General features: G+C 36.8%; 1 protein-coding gene across 1 annotated transcript in view; it reads right to left on the reverse strand.

Annotated features, from left to right (window-relative positions):
* DNAH7 (dynein axonemal heavy chain 7) overlaps positions 1-17,332 on the reverse strand; it is a 336,155-nt gene that overhangs the window by 76,329 nt on the left and 242,494 nt on the right. The window contains exons 49-51 of the mRNA XM_008950635.4: positions 12,402-12,592; positions 5,833-5,966; positions 4,765-5,100 (exon numbers count right to left, since the gene is read on the reverse strand). Of these exons, the coding sequence (XP_008948883.3) occupies positions 4,765-5,100; positions 5,833-5,966; positions 12,402-12,592 (661 nt within the window). The remainder of the gene's footprint in view (positions 1-4,764; positions 5,101-5,832; positions 5,967-12,401; positions 12,593-17,332) is intronic.

Below are 17,332 nucleotides of genomic sequence, written 5' to 3' on the forward strand. Positions count from 1 at the left end.
TTGCTTCTGGCCTCACAGGCTGGCTGTCTTGGTTCATTCCTGGGCATGGGCGAAGCTAACTTTCGAAGAAATTTAGTTTACTAGCCATGATTCCAGAGGTGGTAAGATTTGCAACTTCCCCAATCACTCCTGTAAATAACATCACTATTGTAGAACCTAAGATTGACCTTTTGGGCTGTCTTTTCAGGCTTTTGCATTTCTGACTATTGGATGGCCTCACCTAGACCAGCAACTCCTCTGGCAGTCCCTACCCAGAAGCAGACTCAGGGAAGACTGTTTTCCTTGCTGAGTTCCTATGATTGTGTTTCCAATCGATCAGCATGCCCTCCTCCCTAACGCCCTGCCCATCAAACTATCCTTGAAAAGCCCTAGCCTCCGAATTTTCAGGAGATTAATTTGAGTAATGACTCCATCTTCAGCATGGTGTGGCTGGCCTCACATCAGTTAAACTCTTTCTTTATCACAATGTCATGGTCTCAGTGGGTTGATTTTCTATGTGCGGCAGACAGGAAGAACCCATTGGGTGGTTACAATTACATATACATGCATATTTGTACAGCAACAGATTATTTCCAGGATATTTAACAAAACCATATCCTAGTTAGATTTGGTTTCTATATTTATGTTATTTTTGTTTTATTTTGCTTGCTACATAAAGTTATTTATTCTGTTACATAAATTCTAATGCATTAAAATCTTATAAATAACAGATGATCCAAGTTATGGCAATTGCACAGTATATACCATACGAGTCATAACATAATACATTCTTGGTACCATATAATAATCACTACCAGAAGACAAACAAGAATGAAATACATTTATATCCCTAAATAAAAAGAAATGAGAAATAATTTTAGACCAATATTAAGATTCTAAAACAATCAGCTTGGCTAGTGTTAATAGTCACATGTTTTCTATGCTTTTGGTAGAACTATCGTCCAATAACTGCCTGAAGTCTACCAGTTATTTGATGTCTATCAATGATTGGCAGAAAAACAAATCATTTCTGTGAGAACTCATTCTCTTTTTAATTTCTGATTTGGGAGCTAGCTTCTTAATTGGAAACTCTTAGTTTACTTTAACAACAAAAAAAAGATTAAATAGGACTGATCAAAGTTTCTCTCTTGGTATAATGCTTTGGAAAACTATTGGCAGTATTTACTAAAAGGGAATATAACCATGCCCTGTGGTCATCAATTTCATTCCTGGATATACACCCACCAAAGACAGATACATATCGGCACCAAAAGCCATGTACAGGAATGTTCAAGGAAGCAAAATTTCGTAATAACCCCAAGTTGGAAGCTACCCAAATATCCTCAACAGTAGAATGGATAAATGATTTGTGTTACAGTATTAGGACAAGTAAAAATTGAAAATAAGAGACTCAATTCTTTATGTTGAAAATAAGGAGAGAGATTTTCCTTCCCTCCTTTTTTTCTTAATTTAGAAAACCTAAAATTATAGGTACTTTCTCCCCTCGTTGAATATAAACCCTTTTGAAAACTAGTCAGACCTTTGTCAGTTTTATGACCCAGTAATGTCTTTCTCAAAGACCCAGAAGCCATTTCTTTGAAATCTAAACATCAAGGGAGATAGCCCACTTGTCTCCAAAGTGCTGCAGAAGGGTAGGAGCCTAACTTCAGTTAAGCTTATTTCAAGTTGCAAAACTACCTCCTGTCATACAGATACGAAAAGTTTGGTTTTCCTCTGGATAAAGCCAATTTGCTAACACAGATGGTCACTTCAATTGCCAAGTAAAGTTAGGATGAACTAAGTGTGATGTAATGGGTTTATCTGCTTCGATAATTAAGGGGGTGAGATTCCTCTCTGTCTTTGCAATCTCTTTGTGATTGTCTCTGATTATGTGTCATGTTCCGTTTAATGTTTATTCAACAATAAAACTATTTTCTTTCTCTACTGTCTTTGAGGAGAGAGTTTCTGGGTTGGGAAAAGATGTAGTTTTTAATTATACTTCCCCAACAATAGAAAACTAACAATTAAATAAGTAAGTAAAACACTGCACTAGACAAAACAATGTGCATTAATTTCACAAGCATGACGTTGAGTGCAAGATATCAGACACAAAAAAGCAGACACTGTGTGATTTTATTTATATGAAGTTCTAAAACTGGCAAAAACTAACCTGTGGTGTTGGAAGTCAGGACAGTGGTCACCTTGGGGGAGAGGGTTAGTGATCAGGAGGGGACACTTCTGGGCTGTTGATAATGTTCTGTGTCTTGAGTTAGGTGCTGGTTACACAGGTTTGCTCACTTATGAGAATTCACTGGGCAAATACTTCTGATTTCTGCACGTTTCTTCATGTGTATTGATAACTTCAATAAAAGTTTTAAAATCTATTTTCTCTATTTACCTTTTGGTTCCAAAATTATACTTTTAGTATTACGGCAGACATACATATGCTTTTAATTGTTTTGAAATTAAAGAAGTTCAACTAAAAAGAAAAGGCCACATTTTGTTTTCTAAATTTCATCCAAATCACACATCTGGGTAAAAAGGATTTGCTTTTCCTTATATCTTAAGGGACAAAAGCACAGTAATGAAGAAACAAATTCCATACCTTGGATGAGTTCTAACTTGATATAATAGGAGACAATAAAGGACCCGTCATTATTTTCAAAGCATAGAATTGTTTTAATTTTTAAAGCTTATATGAAAAATGTCTTTAAATGGCAGACCAAAGAAATTTTCTTCTCTAGACTCCAGAAAATACCTTGATTTTAAGCTAATTAACAGATTAACATTCTAGTGGTTATTGTTATAAGCAAGGTAGAAATTAAGACCAGTAGTGAAAAGCAGAGCATTATTTATTGTGTGGCTATAATGTGATTAGCACTGTTGTAACTACTGGGAATAATTTTTTTTTTCTTTTGGAGATGGGGTCTCACTCCCACTGCCCAGGCTGAAGTGTGGTGGCACAATCACGACTCACTGCGGCCTCAACCTCCTGGGCTCAAGTAATCCTCCCACCTCAGCCTCCCCAGTAGCTGGGACTACAAGCCCACACCACCGTGCCTAGCTAAATTTTTGTATTTTTTGTAGAGATGGGGTTTTGCCATGTTGTCCAGGCTGGTCTCAAACTCCTGGACTCATGCAAGCTGCTCATCTTGGCCTCCCAAAGTGCTGGGATTACAGGTGTGAGCCACTGTGCCCAGGCTGGGGATAATTTTTTTTTTTTAATTCTTGTCTCATGGAACTCAGAATCTAGTATGAAAACCAGACATGCATGTTTAATTAACTAACTTATAATGCAAATAGCTGGGAACTTTTCTAAGAAAGATCACTTAAAATTTTGTTTTATTTCTGTAATCCTTGCTAAACTTGAAAATTTCAGAACTGGAAGAAATAAACTAAACATTTTCAAATATCATAAAGGTGAATAAACTCTATCATTACGCAGTGCATTTCTTCCAAAAAAAATTACCTACTCCCTCTCTTTCTCAATGGCAGATATCTATATATCTATTTTTGGCCAAGCTCAAAGTGTCAGACTCACACCTTTATTAGTCTCATATTCAAATTGTAAAATAATAAATCTTACTAACAAAAAATTGCTAAGTCTAAGAACACTCAAAATTTTAGACCTCTACTATGATAAAGGAATTAAATTCAGATTTTAGTGAGATTAACATTTTGGATTTCTAAAAATAATTCTTAGCTGTGAGTGATAAAAATTAAATTGAGTTTCCCTTGTGGGTCTGAACAGTCAAGAAACTGAAGTATTTAGGTTCATACTGATCAAGAAGGTTATAAAAGGCAAAAGTTGTTATTAATTACTTTCTTTTTTCAAAAAGTAATTACACATTAAACTCTATTAAAAACATGTCTTGGCCAGGCATGGTGGCTCACGCCTGTAATCCCAGCACTTGGGAGGCCGAGGCGGGTGGATCATGAGGTCAGGAGATCAAGACCATCCTGGCTAACATGGTGAAACCCTGTCTCTACTAAAAATTAGCCGGGCATGGTGGTGGGTGCCTGTAGTCCCAGCTACTCAGAAGGCTGAGGCAGGAGAATGGTGTGAACCCGGGAGGCGGAGTTTGCGTGAGCCGAGATCGCGCCACTGCACTCCTGCCTGGGCGACAGAGTGAGCCTCCGTCTCAAAACAAAACAAAACAAAACAAAACAAAAACATGTCTTAATACCAAACTGAAAATTATCTAACTGATTTTTAAAAATCAAATGAAATTTAATTCTCTTGTAGATTTAAGTCAGGTCTTAATTCCATTACTTATTGTAATAGCCAACAGTAATATAAAGTATTTTATGTAAATAAGAATAATAGAAAAGAAGATCTATTACCACAAATAATCGCAACAAGGTTTGGGATTTTTTTACCCTAGCATTTGACAAATTTTACAGATGTGTATATTAAACTGTGAATTTGCAACTTTTAGAATGCCAGTTTGTACAGGAGTCATATTTTAAAAATTATTAACTACTCTTTCTACACTTCCATTCATAAATATATTTTGCAGATGAAAAATAAGGTAAACGTTTTCTCTTTCTAGAATTACATTATAATTCTAGATCTCTGTAAACAGTTTCTTGGCAGATTGAATTTGGACACATCTGTTCAATTTCTAACCCCCATATTTACTTCTGATACGATGATTAATCAAGTTCATTTTAGGTAAGTGGCTGTAATGCTTGTACCACTCTGAGACAACAATGGAGGTCACAAATTACTCTCTGATTTCATGCATTAATTAGTTAATATTAACTAGTATTTCCTTTACATACCTTTTTGCCAAAATTTCTGATTTCTCTGAATTTTCAATAGACAGGATGAAAAGGTTAATAAACCAGGTCAGTGAATACTGGTACATGGGCTCAATGTTGGCTAAATCAGCAAGAGAAAAAAATAGGATGGAAGAATGGATGGCAATAGGACGATAGCCCATGCGGGTGGTGTCAATCTTTTTCTCTGTCTCTTCGGCTACTTCCTGCTTCTGAGAAATCTCATTAGCCAAGGCCTTGGAGGAAGATAATATCTTAATAGCAGTTTCATCTTCTAATATATTGCCTTCCGAAGATGAAAGAACTTCTAAAATCTTGTCTTCTATTTCTTTTAACTGCCTGGAATAAAACAAAATTTTCTTAGAAGAAAAAGAAGTCATTTAAAATCATTTCACGTATATGTTCTTTTATAAGAAACAAAGAACTTGTAACCTAAAGAAATGCATCACTTTGTGACAAATATCTGTAATGGTGATGCCTTATAATTAATTTCTTATCTCGTAAAATGTCACAAAGATGGGCCTTTCTGCTCCAGTTCCCTTTTTAATGATCATTTATGGGCTAACTAGAGAGAAATACGGCAAGCCAATTTACTCTGCCATCAAGGATCTCAGCTCAGAGTGAATAGAAAGTAGCACTCCATTTATTTTCTGAAATGTTACATGACTTATACAGCTTTACTCTTTCTACCTATGATATAGATGTTATGAGCAGAAAGTGGGATGCAACATATTCATTCATACGATGCTCCAGTAAAAACAGGTTACCTCAGTTACACAGTGAATACCAAAACTCTTGTGCTAAAACTTTGTGGAATATTTGAAAATACCCTGCCCTGACTTCTGGCAGGCCTTCTAGCTCTTCCAGTGCCTAAGAACTTGCATGTAAAAATATACTCAGTAATGCAGTTTTCTAAATTGACATAGAGGTATAATTCCTTATATTTTCCTGTTATATTTTCCCTTGCAGTATTCCTATTAAATCTAACAAAAGAGATCTGTAAAATGTATTTTAATTCATTCTAGTGATCTAGAAACAAATAAGAATAGTTCTGTTTATGACATTTAAAACCTTTTATTTTCAGCTCCTTGTAATATCAAGGCTTGCTTTTCTTCTTCAAGATCTGGCCTTTCTTGTGCCACCACAATTCCCAGAAGCTGATCTTGCATTCCCTCAGGGGTTATCATGAAGTTTAATAATGTTACCTATAAATGAAAAAATATACAAAAATTACATCATTATTTCTGTTAAAAAGTCTCTGCTTTTATGTGTCAAGTTCTGACCTTAAAATAGACTCCATTTACTATATATGGTAGTACTTGTGAAGGTGTAATTTGTAGAGACTATGATTAACGACATAGGCAAATATGATTGTTGGATTTAAAACCCACCTCAGTTTCTCATAGTCAAAAATCTAATACCTCAAAGGGTTTGTTTGGTGATCAACTTATTCTCATTTCAAACTAGTCCAATTTCTGAGAACTCTTTAACAGCAAAATTCATTAGAATCAGGTTGGAAGCTATCTTTCATTTCAGTTGATCAGAGCAGCCATGGTATAATATATGGTTCAAAGCCTGGCTCTAGAATCATAATAGTTGGACCAGCTGATTTACATTTTAAGGATTCTAGTGGTGTCAAAAGTAAAGGAAATCTTACAAAGTGAGATAAGAGAAAAGGGAACACTGTAGTTACTTGTCATGAGTGAAGTATTTTTACAATCTGATAATCAGCCACTATTGTGAACTAAGGAATTTACATTTTCATGGTGTCCATCAAGACTGTCTGCTAACACCTGCTTCATCTGGGGACCTAATTGCTCTTACAGGCAGGTCTCTCTTCATTGCCCACATCTCCTGTTTCTTTCCCATAAGCATGCAAACATGCTGAGGACTCTTTTTTTAAAAAAAGCAAACAACAAACAAATCATTCTATTGCTCCCACAATCCTTTCCAGCTATGGAATAACCTCTCTTTGGGCTTTCGAAACGACACTTATTGAAAATGTTATTTATATATATTTTCTGCCTCCACTTCACTTCATGATACAGCCCTTTACAATCTGCTCCCTGCCCTGCCTCTGCACACTCATCCACACACACTGCTATAAACCATAGTAACTTCCTGGCTCTGGTCACCAATGAACCCATAAGTCAATAAACACTGTCTTGACCTTGGCTTCATTTGAAATCCTCACTTTTTTTTTTCATGTATACTGCAGTCTGCCTGACCTAATGTCTTGAATCACATCTATGTCTTTTTTTAATAATAAAGATGGCTCTTTATTATCACCATGTATCACCAATCTTTTTAATTTTAATTTTTATGGATACATAACAGTTGTATACATTGCACCTATGTCTTAAGCATCACCTCCCACTACTCCCATTCACATGCCTTTCATTTTCCTGCAAGGAACTGATTGTGGAATCCCATACACGCTATCTATGAAATGCCTCCATGTGCTTCAGTGTTTGCTCTACGCCCTTCCCCTTGTTATCCACCAGATTAGCTCCTATTCATCTGTCAGTGTGCAGATCAAGTGTCAGCTCCTCTTGGACACTTTCCCATACAATGTGTTCTACCCAAATCACTACCCCAAGCTACTTTCTGCACTTCCTCATAGGGGTCTTAACTCATTACAGCACACATTACACTGTATGCAATCATGGGCATATACACCTCTCTCCCAGACCAGAATGAAAGTAACTTTAGCACAGGGGTCGTCTCTTATTTGACTTCATGGTTGTATTGTTCAGCAGAAAGTCATGCTCCCTACAAACTTATTGAATGAACAATCAGAATGCCCACATTCCCTGTTCATAGAGTTGCTCTCTGCTACTTCTATTTCCTAAAATTTTAGTCACTTGATGATTCTTCCCAAAGGCATTTTATATAAAATAATAGCTACCATGAATCAGGCTCTATGATATAAAGAAGAGTAAGATACAGTCTGGTCCCTGCCCTCGAAAAGTTTTCATCTAGTTGAGCAAACAGAGGAACAAAGAACATACATTGGGATAAGGACTCTGAGAGTGGACAGCTTGCAATGCTACAGGAGCACAGAGGGCACCCAACCCAGCTCAGGGAGGCAAAAAGGACTTCCCCCAAGCAAAGGACACCTGAGCTAAAACTTAAGCGTGATCAGCAGTTAGTCAAGAGAAAGAAGAGGGCAACATTCTACAGGGCAGAAAGTTTCAACCTTGGATGCTGATTGGAAACTACTGTGAAATTTAAAAACCAGTAGTGTCTGGGTCTTATGTCCAGAGAGTTTGGTTTAATTGGTCTAGAGTGTGGCCTGAGTATTTGGAGTTTTAAAAGCTCTCCAGGTGACTTCAATGTTCAGCCAGGATTGAGAACAATTGCTCTTGGCAAACAAAACAGCATAGACAAAGCAGCAGAGAAAGGCAAAGCACGTTTAGAGGAATCTATTCTACCACTGGAGAGTGTGCAGGTATGACCCAAGGAGCACTCTTCGTCTACTACCTATAATTGAAGGCAAACATTTTCTACCACATGTATCAGAATTCAATGTGTGCAGTCGGCAATATTAGAAATACTTGTTTTTTAACACAGGAACAGAAAACCAAACACCGCATGTTCTCACTCATAAGTGGGAGTTGAACAATGAGAATACATGGACACAGGGAGGGGGACATCACACACTGGGGCCTGTTGGGGGGTATGAGGCAAGGGGAGGGAGAGCGTTAGGACAAATACCTAATGCATATGGGGCTTAAAACCTAGATGACGAGTTGATAGGTGCAGAAAACCATCATAGTATATGTATACCTATGTAACAAACCTGCACGCTCTGCACATGTATCCCAGAACTTAAAGTAAAATTAAAAAAAAAAAAAGAAATACTTGTTTTTTTACCCTTGAAAATGCTACAAAAATTTCAGCAACTACCACAAATCATCAGAGGTGACTCAGTGTTTGCTCCTGATTTCATCATTTCCCTAATGAAAGGAGGTTCCTTAATAGAAAGTACTTTCCCAAACCCAGATAACACCACTGCATTCTATATGTTAGTGACAATTTTGTCCAAAACTTTTAAACACATTTTCGATCACAACTTAACCTAAATTGTAGCAGCTAAAAAATGTCATTTTGGCATACCAAAATCTGAGGGTTTTTTTAAATAAGAATTTTAATTCGAATTATAAAACATGTAAACTAGGAGAGAAGAAACAACCCCATGGGCAAACTACCTACATGTAGCAGGTTATAATCAACCAAACCCAATACAGGCAGCTTATTCAAAAGATTTATTTGCAAAGCAAAAGCGTTGTTCTTGTTTTTATGTTTTATTCCTCTCAAGGCTCTGCTAGTCTATGAAGTACCTTGTGTGGATTAGAAAAAGATGTTGTCTGCATGCAGAATCAGCCCCGCACCAGGCCAATGCCTAAGCAACTTGGGGCTAGATTTCAGCCCTCTTCAACTCCACCTTTGTTTTATGTACAGACTGCACAACTATAGAAGGAGCCATCACTCTCCCTCCTAAAGACAAGCAGTGTTTTACCCAACTGGTGGGAAGGTAAAAAAAAAAAAAAAAAAAAAAAGAAGAAGAAGAAGAGTCAAAAATGTTATTTTTCTAATCTTAATGACTTTTTTAAAGCACCTTTGGAGGTTTTGCCTGATTTATAAATTGTTTGCATTGCCAAGGCTCAAAGGTTTTCCTTTTTTACAAACTAAAAATAGGTAATGCTGTTACTGAGGTTGCTGTTCTCTCTACTTTTGGTTTTTGTCTTTTCATCTGATGTTTCCTGGTGGGCAGGTCTATGCAAACCTACCCCTGAAATCAGCAGAAGCTGAGGCTGAAGAAAGAGGCTGACATATCTAACTTCTTAGAAAGAAACATCTAATAGGGACTTAACAAACATAAGCCATGTCTGTGTCCTGGGTGGCAGGGAGACAAGTCGGTGGATCCCTGTGCCATTACCCACAAGACCCGGGGCTCATATACCACAGGAGAAACGATTTAGAAGAGATGTGTAGAATAATTGAAGATTGTTTGACCGAAGAGCAGAACGTATGGTAAGTACCTGCTCTTACAGGAGGCACAGTAGATAAACTGGAAATCTTAGACCTTTCCCGGAACAGAGGTAAATCAGAAGCCAACTTGGTGGATTAGCATCCAAGATGGAGTTGCTTTAGCCTCCACATCTCTGTATTCCCAGCTCCTGCTACTGGGTGGGAGATATCGTGTTTCCCTGCTTTTACTTATAAGAAAATATTTCCTCTGCAGGGACAGAGTAATTTTATTTTTGTAAGAAAATGTCCTGCCTGTGGCCAATAAGTGTAAAACAGCTTCTTGCAAAACCCCTAGGAAGATGATTCCCTCCTTCCGCCCACACCTAGGCACCTCCTCAGTGGGGTATTATCTGGGTTAAAAACTTTTCCCCCACTTGTCCCATGGCAGACCATGGAGGCCACTAACTATAGACTACATAGATATAATCATAAATTTATATGAGATAAGCAATTTTTAAAATTGAGCAATTTGGAAAACTCATTAAACGTTATGTAATTCTCTACTGCTTTGCCATTTATTCATGGAAAAAGTATAAAGCTTTGAAGATATTTTCCCTATTGGCATGAGAAACCAAGTCCACAGGCTACATTTGCTTTAATCCAAAAACCATAGGCACAGTGGTAGCAAAATGCAGGTTTTGCAACTTTTACTTCACTGTATTCAGACACAAGGAGGTATCCATTCATATTACATTAATGTTGGGTCCTTTCACATCAAGACTTTTCAAATCAAGCCATTTATTCTCAAATAAACATTTAAGAACATAAACTATGGTTTCATAATTTTATTTTCATTTAGACTCAAAAGGATTATACCAGCACGACACCATCCCTTGGGTGCTTTTGAAAGCAAAAGGTACATAAAAGATCCTAAAAGTGGGATCCAGAGGAAGTATTATAATTTGTAAATGAAAGCAAGTAACTGCCTCACTATGTTTTCTAATCCCTGTTTAATCAATCCCAGCAATTAAAAATAATAAAGCAATAAGACACTCTAGGGATCTTAAGGGTTTTGATACTGAATCATAGGTCAGTTTCCTCCCCACAGCACTTTATGACTCCTACCATAACCAGTTATTAGTGAACTAAAAATTGTTTATGTTATGTGCGATAGTTCCACGTATTTTACTGAACAGTAAAAAAGGTTTTCCATGTCATTTACTTAAACATTTGTCTCTAACACAGCTCTGGGATTTTATCATTTCCTTTTTGCTTCCTTCTTTTCACTTATATTTAAATGTTAAATAATATTGCTAATAAGTAACACTCATAGTAATACTATCTATTGGCTTTATTCTAAGCATCTTATGCAGATTAATTTATTTAATTCACATCACTCTATGAGATAGATACTTTTATTATTCTCATTTGACAGATGAGAGAATTGAGGCACAGAGAGGTTACATGAAATGTCCCAAATCGCACACCTGGCAAGTAGCACCCGAATCTATGGCCTTAACTACTACTGGATATTCCCTTCCCTAGCAGGTAAATACATAGTAGACATCTGAAAGTGTTTAAATAATATTGGATTTTAATTAATTAAAAATAGCCAAGAATTTCCATGTTTTAACATTCTGTTTTTAAAATTAAGTTCAAGGGTCACTCCATTTTCCCCTAGTCTTCCTGACATCCCTGAATGTCCACCCTAAGTATATCCTGAACTCTGAGCTCCCAGGACACATTGCAGCTCCGCTGTGTCTTCCTAGTCACACAATTCGGTCACTTTGCATACACATTATTTATAAGATAGACCTCTGGAGAGCAGGGATCATGTTTATTCATCTTGGAGGGAATAAATTACACCATCTCGATCTTTTCTCTGCCTCTCTGCAGAGAGATGCCTATGTTAATTTAAATATTTCCAATAAAGGCAAGTATTTGAATTCACTATATAACTCTTGCCTCTCTATATAACTTTCAAAATCTAAATAAGCTTCTTAATGTCTTCTCCTGCTTGCCTCTGTAAATGAAAGCAATCCTTCACTCACTCATTCACTCACTCCACAAACATTTAATGAATGCCAACCGAGGCTAAGAAGTAGGACTAAAAACAGAATAAGGTGTAGCCCATAAACCTAGGAGCTCAGCTGCAGATCAACATCTCAGGACATTTTAGTCACTGACTAAAAAACTTTAAGCTCAATTTACTCTTTAAAGGAATTTTTAGTATTCTAAAAGAAGTGATTGAAAACAGTTCTTTTAAGTAATTACATAAAATCAGACAGCAGCAACCTTAGTCTGAGAAAGAAGAATGGAGTTCTGTTTCTGAATTTCAATTTCAATAATTAGCATATCATCATTTATTACAAAGAAAGAATGTGGGCATATATCTTCTATTTTTAACAATGAAAATCTAAGAATCATATCAATTGTAGAAATTTGATTCTGATGACCTTTTTTCACAGCATGCTGAAGTTTCCTTTATTACTTACATGTACTCACCAACACAACATTTGGAAATTATTATAGCAATAATTTCAGGAAATATCAAAATAAAGCAAAATCCATTTTCTTAGGAAGACTTGTTCTTCTTATGACTCAGAAGGAATATATACTCACTAATTACAAAATCTGATAAAGAAACATTCATTTTATATACTGGCCTTTACTGATGTTTCAGGAAGATAATGAGGATTTCTTAACTTGGTAGTAATATAGAAGCGGAAGTCAGGTGCATATTCAATTGTGGAGTCCCCAAGCCGGATACATGTACTCCCACCCTGCTTAAAGGTTTGTTTTAGTAGAAGAGGTTCCAAAATAGGATCTAGTTCTTCGCCAACATTTTCTAGCAACACTGGAGTAAAATCAGAAAAGATTTCATGTTATTTTAAATATTGACTATAAATATTCAACCCTCCAAGTTCTTTCAGCCTTATAGATAAATTCTGTTCCTAGATACCTACAAAATTATTTTCGTCTTCTGAAAAGTATAAAGAAATAATGCCATAAAAATAGCTACATTCTGTGGGAAGGACTTAAGTGGTGGGTCTACCTAGTCATCCTGCCTGCTTCCCTTCTCCTGAGTCATAGTCCTGCTGGGTGCATGCTGCCTGGCCTGGGGTTCACCAGGCGCCCAGGTATTATGGCAGCGAAGTTTATCCATCTGAGACACCAGAGAAAAGGCATTTCCAGTTGTAGTTATTTAAATTGTTACCATATTTTTAATTATTAAAAATGCTTATTGTAGAACATCTGCAAAGTACAGGAAGAAAGGTATAAATAAGAAATGGAAAACTGCTCCTAATTAGATTTGCTTAATTACTCTCTCTACTTCTCCCTAATATTTTAATAATTGACTCATACAGTATATAGATTGATAGAAAAATGACACAAAGGCCAGGCACAGTGGCTCATGCCTGTAATTCCAGCACTTTGAGAGGACGAGGCAGGAGGATTGCTTGAGTCCAGGAGTTCAAGACCAGCCTAGGCAACATGGCGAGATCCTGTCTCTACAAAGAAAACACAAGAATTAGCCAGGTGGCAGCTACTTGGGAGGCTGAGCTGGGAGGATTGTATGAGCCTGGGAGGTCAAGGCTGCAGTGAGCCATGATCAAGCTACTGCCCTCCAGCTTGGGCCACAGAGCAATATCCTGTCTCAAACATAAATAAGGAAAAAAAAAAGAAAAATGACACAAACTACATATAGTATAACTGTTGAATAAATTATTATCTCTCTAGTGTTATTTATCTTTCTCCACACATAGTTGAGACTAAACAACACATTGAATTTTGCATGCTAATTATTTTTTTGACTTAACAGCATAAATGTTTCCCCATGTTATTGAAAACTCTAATAAGCATGCTTTTAATCACTGCATAATAGTGTATCATATTAGTGTTCTCTTTTTTAAACCAGTATTCAATTATTAGATATTTGGATTGTTTCTCGTTCTGAATATTATAACAAACACTGTATTTAAAAAAACTGCATTTCAGAATATTTTCCTCTGATAGCATTCTAGAGCAGGAATCCCTGGATCAAAGATCAGTGACATTGTTAAGGCTATTGATATCTTTGCTGAGTTAAAGTCTTACATTTTGGTGTTTGGGATGCTATCATGGCCAAATTTGGATGATGGCATTTTGTAGAAGTCCCTCAAAGGATGGGTGTACAATCTGGATGGGAAGGAAGGGGCTCAGGGTGCTGGGGTGACAGGTATTTGGATCTCAATTGCCATGAAAGTGCAGACATATTTTCTCCTTCCCACAGGTTACTCCTGGCTAAATGAATTCCTAAAATTGTCTTCTTGGTGATTTGCTCCGTTGCTGAGATCTCAGCCAACAGCCTGTCAGATTATTTTTAAACTCATTTTTATTTTCTACTTGCATAAAATGATTATTTTTCATGGTTAAATAATATGAATGCATCATAATGTATTAAATATGTTAATTTTCTGTTGTTTAGATTGCTTCTACTTTTATACTATTATTAATAATGCCACAGTGAACATCTTTATGAATGAACCTTTGTGTTCATCTCTAATTACTTAATCAGGCTGGAGCCCTAGAAGTAGAATTAATGGTCAACAGTTATTAGCATTTTAAAAGCTATTTATATTCCAAGTTACTTTCCTGAAAAGCTGTAGAGATTTCAGAGTTGCAATGAGCACTCATTTTGTCATTTGTTTTTAAACCTATTTTTACAAAATATCACTGTATTTACAAATGCTGGACACCATGCTGGCACTGTATTTTCTTGTCATCCTCATAACTGTAAAAAGTGTGTTTTGCAGATGAAATAGGACAGGCAATCAAAATAAATCAAAATAAATTTTTCAGTTAAATCAGCTAGTAAATGACAAAGCAAAGCAGGGACATGAACCTGGCTGTCTGGCTCCTTCGTCGCTCTCTTAACCACTATACCATACTGTCAGCATTCAATAATGTATCTATGACTTTTATTATTTGATAGGTAAAAAATACTGTTAAAATTTTTATTTTTGGCAGGGTGTTTTTAGCTGTTCTTTGGTTAACTATATATTTTTTTCTGGAAACTGTATACTAACATACTTGACCATCTTTTCATTGTAGGATATATTATTTACAATTAGGTTCAGTGACAACCGTCAGAAAACCCAAAATAATAGCAACAACAAGGAGAAATTTATGTCTCATGTACAGGAGAGCCCAAGATAGTCAGCTCAAGGCTGAAAGGATGGTGTATCTAAATAGTGAGGGATCCAAGATCCTGCCATCTTGCAGCTTTACTATTTTTGGCACATGGCTTTGATCTCTTTGGCCAATATGGCCTTTTATACCACATCCACATTCCAACCATCAGAAAAAAAAAAGAAGAAATATCCTTTAAGGGTGTTTCCTGGCAGTCACAAATGGTACTTCCACTCTCGTCTTGTTGGCCAGAATACAGTAATTTGACCAAACCCAACCATAGTCATATGGCCATATATAACCACAACAGAGGTTAGAAAATACAGTTCTTTACCCTGGATGCAATGTGCCCATGTAACACAGGGGTGCTGATACTGAAGAGAAAGGTGAGTGGATGGCAGGAACAACCAGCACTCATTGCCACATGTGCTAATTTAAAAACTTTATCTGTATTTTTAAACATTGTTTTAGCAAATATTTCCCCCAGTTTTCAACTTGTTCTTATTTAATTAATTAATTTATTTGAGATGGGGTCTCACTCTGTTGCCCAGGCTGGAGTGCAGTGTGGCACAATCTCAGCTCACTGCAACCTCCACCTCCTGGGCTCAGGCCATCTTCCCACCTCAGCCTCCTGGGTAGCTGGGACTACAGGTGGGTACCATCACACCCAGCTAATTTTTTGTGTTTTTGGTAAAGACAGGGCTTCACCATGTTGCCCAGGCTGCTCTTAAACTCCTGAGCTCAAGCAATCCACCCACCCCAGCCTCCCAAAATGCTGGGATTACAGGTGTGAACTACTGCCTCCAGCCTATTTTATTTTATTTTTTGAGACAGCGTCTAGCTGTGTCTCCCAGGCTGGAGTGCAGTGGTGTGATCACAGTTTACTGTAGCCTCAACCTCCAGGCTCAGGCAATCCTCCCACCTCAACCTCACATAGGTGGAACTACAGGCATGGACCACCAGGCTCAGCTAATTTTTTTTTTTTTTCAGAGATGGGGTCTTGCTACATTGCCCAGACTGGTCTCAAACTCCTGGGCTCAACCAATCCTCCTACCTCAGACTCCCAAAGTGCTAGGATTACAGGAATGAGCCACTGTACCTGACCTTCCACTTGTTTTTATATTTGCCTGTATTTCTTCTTATAATTTAACTTTTTGTTGTAGAAATTTTCAAGGCTTTCTCAAAATAAAGAGAATAGTATATAATTGGTACTTGATATAACTACCAATCATCCTGCTTTAGGCATTGTAAATTCGGCCAATCTAGTTTCATCCATTCCTTATCTAACCTGGATTATTTATAAACAAATCCTAGACATCATAAAACTTCAGCTGCAAGTATCTCTTGGAGATAAGAACTGTTTAAAAATTGACGCATCTTAAAAAATTAATAATTCACAGTTTTGTCAAGTATCAAGGCAGAAAATATAATTCCCCATTGTCTTAAGGTATTTGGATTATAGTGTTACGGCTTAAATTAGGATACAAATAAGTTTCATAGGTTGAAACTTTTTCTTTTCAAATATTTCTGCCAGGCCGGGCACAGTGGCTCATGCCTGTAATCCCAGCATTTTGGGAGGCCGAGGTGGGCGGATCATGAGGTCAGGACATCGAGACCATCCTGGCTAACACAGTGAAACCCTGTCTCTACTAAAAATACAAAAAAATTAGCCAGGTGTGGTGGCCGGCGCCTGTAGTCCCAGCTACTCGGGAGGCTGAGGCAGGAGAACAGCGTGAACCCAGGAGGCAGAGCTTGCAGTGAGCCGAGATCTTGACACTGTACTCCAGCCTGGGCGACAGAGCAAGACTCCATCTCAAAAATAACATATATATATATATTTTTTTTTTCTATTGCATATTTGCTTAGGACATCCTTTCCCATCAAAGGACTATGTTTCCTTTTACCATTCGTCTTTTTTTCTTTCGTATTTAATTTTTAAACTCATCTGGAACATATTTTGGTGTGAAGTGAGACTCTGACCTAAAATATTTTTCCACAAAGCCAATTTTCCTAATACCACTTGCTGGTGTGATGTATCATTTTTCTGTTGGTTATAAGGTTTAATTTATAGTGCATCAAAGCCTTACATATATTAGGGTTCATTCCAGAGCTTATTCCAGTTAATTCCAAACTTACTCTTTTGAATGTTTTGTGGCTTACTACTTACTCTCTTTTCTTCTAGGTTAAGTATTATTTTCTAAACATTTATTTCTGAAAGTTTACATCTTTACAACTTTCAGTTTTCCTGTCAGAGAAAAAGAGCTGTCGTACTTAAGCCTTCTCTGGTTTTTCTGAAAAGTTTTGTCTTTTTCTCACTTTTTATTGTTAAAATTACTCTAGGTTGTTATTTTGTTGTTTTGTTTTGCTTTGCTTTCTATTCACTGGTTGACTATAATAACTACCAAAATAGGTGGTTCTCAGTTGT

Source organism: Pan paniscus, chromosome 13 (genome assembly GCF_029289425.2).
Source record: "Pan paniscus chromosome 13, NHGRI_mPanPan1-v2.0_pri, whole genome shotgun sequence".
Classification (NCBI taxonomy): Eukaryota; Metazoa; Chordata; class Mammalia; order Primates; family Hominidae; genus Pan; species Pan paniscus.